The following is a 9,847-nucleotide window of genomic DNA, read 5'->3' as shown; positions in this document are numbered from 1 at the left end:
AATTCACTTTGACTTCCCAATTATTCCCACTTTATCAGTGATCACCCCTGATGGTGTGTTAAGATACCCCTGGATCTCTGCTTTATCACACAGCTCCTCAGACCCCGCCCACTGTGCGAGTGGCCATGAATTTGGCGATCATTTTCTCCCCACACCGCCTGTTACTTTAGGAATCACTGCGCATGCGCAACGTCAACACCTACTGACAGCGCTCTACGCATGTGCATGAGAAACCAAATAGCAAAGGGCACTAAATACTCCCTCAACTCCCGTTTTTAACGGATCTGAGTACGGAACGGACTGCCCCAACCTCAGAGGACATCCCCAACCCACCAACCCCGTATTACGGGAAACAGCTACGCCGTTTCCGTAGCGCTGACGCGCTTTGTCCCAGCGTTGCCTTGTGGGGGTTGGAGTCCTGACGGGTGGGCTTCTCAACAGGCGAGGCGGATCTGAGAACTACAATTCCCGGAAGCCTTCGCGCGCGCTTGGGCAACTTCAGTGTAGCCAAGAATTTTGGGGAAGCTTATAGAAAGTGGGGGGGAGGGAGGCCGTGCGAAAGTGTGGGACCCCCGGGCTGGACTGAGGGGGAATCGCTGTGTGCCGTTATCACAGGGGGGTCCCCCCATTACCTGATGACATGATTCATGGGGATGGGCCTGCAGACATGAGCAGTGAGGAGTCAGACATGCAGAATGCACAGTGAGTAGAAATGCCAGGGGCTCCAGGACAGCCTGCTTTATTAACATTAAATACAGCCTGCTTTATTAACATTAACATTAATATTCTATACAGCCTGCTTTATTACCATTCTATACAGCCTGCTTTATTACCATTAACATTCTATACAGCCTGCTTTGTTACCATTAACATTCTATACAGCCTGCTTTATTACCATTAACATTATGTACAGCCTGCTTTATTACCATTAACATTATGTACAGCCTGTTTAATTACATTAACATTATGTACAGCCTGTTTAATTACATTAACATTATGTACAGCCTGTTTAATTACATTAACATTCTGTACAGCCTGCTTTATTACCACTAACATTCTATATAGCCTGCTTTATTAACATTCTATACAGCCTTCTTTGTTAACATTCTATGCAGCCTGCTTTATTACCATTAACATTATATACAGACCTGCTTTATTCTATAAAACTGTTCTTATACAATTCTTACTTTTTTAATTGTTGGTTTATTCATTTTGTATTTGTGTTTATTACCCTATCTAAATACCTGAACAGTTAGCTTTACTGAATGTCTGGCATGTGATCACTGACATATTATTATAATGTAAATATTTCACTTCATTTCTTTTACAATGTTTGGTTTTGGCCAACTACTGTCCTTTACTGCAGCATTTCTAAGTTTAGTAGCCTGCAACATGGGTTATGGGGTGTATGCAGAAGCTTGGATTTTCTTGTAGTTTGGGGATCCTTGGTTGAAGAGTTGACATTCTAAAGTTGGTTGATTTGAGGGACGTGAGAAGGGGGATAGTAAACTTGGAAGCTGAGACCAAGGTTTTCTGTTTCAGGGCAGCATCTTGCCACTCCCTCATATCTACAAAAGGACAAAGCTATATGCAGCTTGCTGTAGTGCTGAGATTAAAACTTACTGGGTTATTATTCACTGAGGTGTAAATTGTTGGAAATCGCAAGTGAATTTCATATCATAGGACAATATAGCCAGATTGAAAGAAGGGGGAAAAAAAAAAATCTCATGTGTTTACATTTAGGAATATGGTGGCCTAAAATGTAAACGTCACTTTGAATTCCACGCAAGCCACACTTTAGTAATTATCCTGCTTTATGTCACATAACCGCACACTGCTTGCTACCTTTTCAAATCAAGACTTTGCGCAATGCAAATGCATCAAAACCTTTTGTAAACATAGTAACTTTATAGGCCTGTTTTCTGCTTTTCTGTTTTCATTTTCTTTTTTCTATCTAGGAAGTGATTATGTGTTTTATTTTAATTATAATTATTTATAAAGTGCCAACAAATTCCGCAGCGCTGTACAATAGGTGGACTACTAGACAAACATTGCAACACGACGAGATGGATGCACAATTTGTTTTTTTTTTAAAAAAAATAATAAAAAATTAAGCATGCATATTACAATATCTGAATATTTCTAGTGGTAAATGATTATCATAGTATGATGAATTATCAGCTGTCTTGTTTGTCATATTGAATACTAACCACATTAATCACGGACAAATGCAGTTCTGATTTTGCTAGACATCTCTATCTATATGACCTTGAGCAGAGCTTTTCCTTGTTAGAATCTACTTGTAAGCTGCAATAACTTTGAGTTTGATGCATAAGCAGCCAGGGCTAATTTTATACATAATGCATTAATTGACGTAATAAATCGCTTAACTACAAAATGCAGTGTAATGGCTTTAATTTTTAAGTATGCCTTGCTGTGCTGCAGATCAAACATTTTATTTAAGATAAGTGAAAATGCAATAATAACTGTTATTACAGTTGCTCATTTTAATTTTATGTTCATAAAGGGAGTTTATTCCCCCCCACCGCCTCCCCAGGAATTTTTTAACCAGTTTACAATTTGGTGTTTTCAATATTCGTAGCATTATTCAAAGGACAATTTGAGCAACGTTCAAAAATAAAATGACATTGTAAAGATTTGCTACCATGTATTATATGCAGTGTCTGTCACTAAATATTCTAGTAAGCACTCGTTTGTTTATCCCCAGGCATAAATGTTGGTTTTATTGCATGCGTTTATAGTAGGCTTGGTAACGGAACTACATTAGCAATTATAAATTGCAAAATCACATCCGACAGTAATTCCAAATTTGGAAAGCTGATACACCGATTTGCACAATAATATCATTAATTCAGAAAAAAATATTATATACTCTGGTTTAAACTATTATTAGCAGATAGTTTAAAAAAAACAAACTAAAATAAAACCTCAACATCTTCTTTTAAAGCATCTTAAACCGTTGTCTAGAGCTAGCTAATAATTACGCATAAGAACTATCCTTTTCAAAAAGAATGTATAAACATTAATTTTGATGTACTATAAGGGTATCCTGGAGCTGAAAATCATTTTAATGTGATCTATAGATAACACATACAAATGCATTACATAAAAAGAAAATATTAATCTGCGAGGTTTGTTTATAGACCAGTGATTCGTAAATGATGTTGAAGTGTTTTGCTGGTGTGTGGATTGCTGTGGAAGCAAGTATTAAAAAAAAAAAAAAAAAAATCTCTGCAGCACACCCAGGTGGGGTGATGTCATTGCCCACTGATGCATTGGGCTTGCTCATGCATGCTTGGGCATCTACTTGGGCTACTACTTGTAAAGTATGGTATGCCTTCACAGTGCACTGCGCACCTGGATTCTCACACCAATAAGCATGTTAATAAAATATGCATTTTATATGCTCTTACATGATGTAAATACAAAATTATATATATTTTTTTTTAAATAAAGTTGTATAAAAAGTAGACAAATCACAGTCCCACTTTAAGGTTGAAAGGGCAATTTATGTGTGTTCCGTCTGTTGTATTTCTCATGTCATTCAAGCCTTAGATTGTGACACCTTGAAAAATGAGAGATAAACCTGCAATGCATATTTGCAATGGTAACTATGGCACTACAATGGTTCCCGCCTCAGTCTGCAAGATATAACAATGGCCCTGTTTGTATCTGTATCCAAAGTGGATCAGAATTGTAAAATGCCTAAATTTTAGAATTTGGTTTGGAATCACTGCTCTATTTGTTCTCCAACAAGTCCCCCTACTACCAGACTTTTGCTGATTTGAGTGTGACTGACAGTCACTGACCTCTTCATATCTCTCCCTTTTCCATTAAAGGAACTTAATAGTGTCCGGAATGCAAACATGTATTCCTGACACTACAGTTTTGTGATCAGTATTTAGGCCCTGGCCCCATATTTCCTTCCTTTTTAAAAGGTGAGATTACAGACTTTATTTCCAGCGCTGTGCGGGACTCCTGGCGGTTGGCTCCGCTCTGCCTTCGTTGATGAATTTGATGATCTTAGCCAACCCAAGGCTTTCCCATAGGAAAACATTGAGAGGCTATAGGGCATATGTGACAAAATGCAGTGCAACATCAATCCGCATCTCCTCATAGAGATGCACTAAATCAATGCTTCTCAATGGGGAACGTTCAGTGTCTCCATGTACTGTGTGGAGACACTGAATGTCATGCTGCACAATGTGCACTACTGGCACAGGAAGCACCTTTAGTGACCATCTGTATGACTGCCCGTAGAGGTGTTCCTAGGCAATCATGTAAACACTGCCTTTTCTCTGAAAAGGCAGTGCTTGCATTAAAAAACCTGCAGGGACATGCTGTAGACACCAGATAACTACATTAAGTTGTAGTTGTTCTGGTGACTATAGTGTCCCTTTTAATACAGATTTGATATACTATACCTATTAAAAACAATGTAGACTTGTGGGGGGGTGGTTGAACAAGAAGCTAAACACAATAAATATGGAAGTCAATATCTATCCAATGCATTTAAATTGGTGCTGCCCAGAGTGTTGTGATACTGGAGGTAAAACATAGAATCTGAGGTTGATAATCTACATACCGATTGTACTTTGACTTTACATGACATTTGCAAATTTTAAGCCGATAAAGTGGAGATTGAGATCTTTTCCAGTGTGGGCATTTTCGCCCTGCAATTGAAATTCCTGTGTCATTCCCAGGAATTCTTTCTGTAGTGAATAACCCCTGATTTTTATCTAATTAATGATGATAATATTGCACTCCTTTTGGACTCTATTTCTATAGAAGTTGCTTATTTTGTGCATGAACTTATTATTTTTGTTTTTTAATCTGTTTGTGTTGGTTACCTTGAAGGCTCTTGGAAGATTTTTTTTATTTTTTTTATTTCTGTCTCCATCTAAGTACAATGTGTACCTGTTCGTGTAAGAGACTGACTTACTAGCCGCCTACCTTACCAACAGATCCTCCGCGCCCACATTGTGGTTGCCCTACCTGGCATTGAGCCGGTCTTCATTGGTCCAGCAATTCACTTGTCAACTATTTCACTCCAAATAATCTAAATTAGAGTTTTAATGTTTCTTTTGCAGTTTCAATTAATCTGTAATTATTACCAGTTTTAAGCTATTATTGTTGTGAAAACATTCATATAAAAATTGATGGAATTATCTCAGGATATGAGATCTTTTCAATAAGCAGAGAGGTGTTGCAAGCTCATCTAAATATTTATTTCAGTAAAATATAGCTACCTGAGAAGAAAAATCTTCAACCCTGTTTAATGCTAAATGCTCTAGAGTTCTTGGTGGTTCCTAAACTTACAGATTTGTCACATTAATAATGCAGCCCCTTTTAGGAATAGTTGTAGGAGAGGGTGTTTCAAGCAAGGTTGCCAGATTAGGATCTGAATTGTAAGTAGATTCTGATGCTTGTTGCCTTCAGGCAATTACTGTCTCTGTCCCATTATCTCTATGGTGTTTGACTTGTTTTGTAGCCAAGAGGCAAAATTCCACATTCTCTTGCAACAGGAACATTTTGGACTTTGTATCCAGACCTGAACCTGCTACTGCGTCCGGCCCTTGTTTATTCCACCAGGGACCTTTTAAGAGTTACCAGAGCAACCTGGTACCTTATGGCTACTCACCTGGTAGCTGGAGCTTCTACAGTGATATTGCCCCAACCAGATATTAGATGAAGTGATGACTAGCTCTTCCCACCTTGTAGTCGAACACTAGACTATAATAAGTACAGAGACAACAAAATACTGTTTTATTAAACATCAGATAGTGTATTTATACAATACAAGGTGTGACAAACATGTAAAACCGTGTGATGACTTTGTTGGACACTGCAGTGACACAGTTGGCACTTATCCAACCCTGAGGCCAGTATGTCAGGGCTAAGCTGGGCAAATGGTAAGGATAAGGGAGCAAGTCTCTGTGTATACTAAGGGTAAACCAAAGAAAAAGAGCGCTCACTTAATCTAAGGATATCGTTGGGTAGTCTGTGGTTGGCCACGATGACTAAGGTTATTCAGTCCAGGGCCTGACAAATTTGCTTTGAATCTAGAAGCCAGCAAAAAAAGTTAGGAGCCAGGTTTTTCAATGTCAAAAATTCAATTCTTAAGGGACAATATAGTCAGCAGAACCACTACAGCTTAAAGGATCACTATAGGGTCAGGAACACAAACATGTATTCCTGACTCTATAGGGTTAAAAACCACCATCTAGCCCCCCTGTCACCCTCAAGCCTCCCTAAATATAGTAAAATCTTACTTGAATTCACGCCTGCAGCTGCATATTTTGTCCCTGTTTCCTTTAGACCTGCCTGCTGACCTCATCAGAGGTGGTAGCCTGATCCAATCACAATGCTTCCCCATAGGATTGGCTGAGACTGACTGACAATGAGGCAGATCCGGGGTAGAGCCGGCACAATTCAAATACAGCCCTGGCCAATCAGCATCTCCTCATAAAGATGAATTGAATCAATTAATCTTTGAGGAAAGTTCAGTGTCTGCATGCAAAGGGAGGAGATACTGAATGTTTGGATGCATTTTAGGCAGCCGTGACCCAGGAATGATCTCAAACAGCCATCTAAGGAGTGGCCAGTGAGGTTATCACTAGGCTGTAATGTAAACACTGCATTTTCTCTGAAAAGACCGTGTTTACAGCAAAAAGCCTGAAGGTAATGATTCTACTCATCAGAACAAATTAAATAAGCTGTAGTTGTTCTGATGAATTAGTGTCTCTTTAATGTAGTTGTTCTCGTGTCTATAACCTGTCCCTCCACACTTTTTTTTCCGAGAAAAAGGCAGTTTTTACATTATTGCCTAGTAACGCTTCTCGTGGAAGTCACTCAGATGGCCTCTAGAGTGCATCCTGGGTCAGTGCTGCATAGTACACATCACCTACGTTTAGCGTCTCCATGCTCTGCATGGAGGCGCTGAATGTTCCCCATAGAGATGCATTTATTTAATTCATCTCTGAGGAGATGCTGATTGGCGCAGCGTGGCATTTTGCTACACATGCGCAATAGCCTCCCAATGCTTTCCTATTGGAAAGCATTGGATTGGCTGAGATTATCAAGATTGATGATCGCAATCATGGAGGCAGGGCCAGCTGTGGCTAGACCAGCACAGCATGGGGGGAAAAAGATGTGTAAAAACCCCTACCCATGTGATTGAAGGGGGACCAGTCACCTAAACACACTAGCATCACTGGAGGATGAAAGGGGCAGAGCAGGGAGGGGGCTTACAGCCTGTCTGCCTCAATCTTTCAGGAGCCTTCCACCTGTGTGCATACCCCACGCTCTCCATCAGCTGGCCGACCAAATGACCTCACGCCCATGCTCTTTATGAGCCGGCCGCCCACCTCCACTCATAGGCAGCCGACCACCACAGGGGCTGAGTGGGCTAACAAATCCCAGACGCCAGGTCTGAATTCCTAGTCGCCAACGGCGACCTAGCGCCTGGGATTTGTCGAGCCCTGATTCACTCAATTTGTATTCCTAACGCAATAGGGCGCTGTTGGCACTTTAGGTGTCTGCCCTCTTCCCGTATGAAGGTGCCAGTCTTCAACCTGCTTTCCCGCTTCCATGACTGATGATCTCAGCCAATCCAATGCTTTCCCATAGGAAGGTTTTGGGAGGATACTGTGCATGCATGGCAAAATGACATGCTGCACCAATTAGTCTGAGACCATCTGATAGAAATTGCCAAGATTTACTTGACTATTCTGGATGAGGCACCTCTTGAGGCTGTAAGTATGTCAGCCATTAGAGGCATTTAAAACCTGCATTGCGCAGATTGCCTTTTTTGCAGAACAGTCATGCTTTACATTGCAGGGATACACAGACAAGGACATGGCACCCAGGCCCCTTTATTGAGATGAAGTGGTCTTTGGTGCCAATAGAGTGCCCCATTAAGCCTAAGGTTGAATAAGGCAGTTCTTTGTTCCTTAGACTGAAATCTAGTCCTACAAACACTGGACCCAAGTCTTTGCACTCTCCCCCAGGAAGTGATTTAAAGATATTGAAGATTTTATTATATACTTTCTGCTGGTACTATTATGAGGCTGCATTAGTGTATCGAGATCGCTAATCAAAGTAAGCCTTCTTTTTATTCCCATCTGATTGTATGTTTTTACACCACACGATTCCTTTCAGTTCTATAGCAAACAATGTTAGAGCAATCCTTTCGAACTTCTTGCACATATTCATGTTGAAGTAAATATAATGTCGTAAGATCTAGGGATTTGGTGCTTTGGTGCAGTAGACATGTGTGCAGTTTCATCTTTGCTTATGTCTTTTATCTATTTATAAAGAAGATATAAGTAATTTACTGGAAATTCCACCCCTCCCACTCAAAAACTAAAATAAAACCTCTGTGGACTCCTGCATTAGTTTATTATTGATTCTCCAGCCAGCCTGTGTGTTTTAAACCAGGTTAATTCGATTTCTTGGCATTGGGTGAATTAGGTAGCTAGGAAACCAAGATAAAACTGTAAAATGTATGTATTTTGGACTGATGTAAATAGGTGATTTTGCAGACAACACCTATTACTACATCCACAATCTATCAGGCTTCAGATTTTATCTGCATCTGATCCATTGTGTAATTTACCAAGACTGATCATCATACTAGCCCTCACTACTTTACTACCTTCTTCTATAACCTGCTTCATTAATGGGGAAAAAATAAGTTTGAAGCTATTCAGTAGCATAACTTTTGTAAGTTTTTGCAGCGATACAGTTCATACCTGAAATTGCTACCCAATAAACACAATGATGAGAGAGTAAAGATTTTGCCAGTGGTTTCCTGGTCCGGCAGGAGCTCCCTGCAGGAAGCCTCATTTTAGGGATTCGCTGCCAATGCTGAAATTTTGAATGTGATGGTTTTCTATTTATTTTTGCAGGTCTTTTAAAACCTTCTCTTGAATATAAAAACTAGGGTGAGCTGTTAGGAAATTAAATGTGTTCTGATGTTTGTGAGCCTGATACTGATAACCAATATTTGCGTTATACAGAATGTTCACTTCTAAACTCCATTGCCAACATTAAGACGTGATACAGTAGTATTAGTACAACGTGCTAAACTTAAACAAATCACCATGGGAACCAGTAGATTGTTTGTGCGGGCTTATCTAAATGAAGCACTTTGCCCTAGAAATGCTCTTATAAACCAGTGACGTGCAAGCTCTGTCCTACAAAATACATAGATTTAAATGCCATGAGGATTACAGTCCAGATTTGCTGACTTTTTCCCTCTCTTGTATACAATTCCTTTTTGTAATAATGTCCTCTATCTCAGTTACACGCACACATATATAATTTTTTATTTTTTTTTCCTGCTCTTACGTTACTGTGGTAAGAATGCTGAATTTCTATATACCTCTGGTTAATGACTTTCATTCCTAATCTTTTACGTGCACTTTGATAAAGAGAGGTTTTGTGTCCTGCTTTACAATCTGACATTCAGCCAGTATTTAATGACGCTTTAAAGGACATTCAACTATGGTTATGTCTTAAAGGGATACTAAAAGTACCAGGAATACAAAGTTGTATTCCTGGCACTATAGCTCCCTCTGCCTTCCCACTCTCTTGCGCTCCCCACCCCTCGGTTAAATACTTACTTTTTCACAGATATCACTGGAGGCAGACTTAGAGCTGCGATGTAAACATTGCAGTTTATCTTGAACTGCAATGTTTAACATTGCAGCACTATGTGCAAATGGGACATTGCACCCAGACCACTTCAGTTAGCTGAAGTGGGCTGGGTGACTACAGTGTCCCTTTAAAGCAAAACTGTTGGTCAAACCAGAGTTTTGTATAA

General features: G+C 39.8%; 1 protein-coding gene across 3 annotated transcripts in view; it reads left to right on the top strand.

Moving 5' to 3' along the window:
- Nucleotides 1–287: 287 nt before the first annotated feature.
- Nucleotides 288–9,847, top strand: part of BNIP2 (BCL2 interacting protein 2) — a 41,591-nt gene continuing 32,031 nt past the window's right edge. The window contains exon 1 of one of the 3 annotated variants that reach the window (XM_063449158.1): nt 288–702. In XM_063449158.1, coding sequence (XP_063305228.1) covers nt 641–702 — 62 coding nt within the window. In that variant the 5' untranslated portion in view covers nt 288–640. The remainder of the gene's footprint in view (nt 703–9,847) is intronic. The other 2 variants (XM_063449156.1, XM_063449157.1) reach the window with 2 other exon arrangements.

Source organism: Pelobates fuscus, chromosome 3, assembly GCF_036172605.1.
Source record: "Pelobates fuscus isolate aPelFus1 chromosome 3, aPelFus1.pri, whole genome shotgun sequence".
Taxonomy (NCBI): Eukaryota; Metazoa; Chordata; class Amphibia; order Anura; family Pelobatidae; genus Pelobates; species Pelobates fuscus.
Note: the sequence above shows the minus strand (reverse complement) of the source record. Positions and strands in the feature narration are given on the sequence as shown.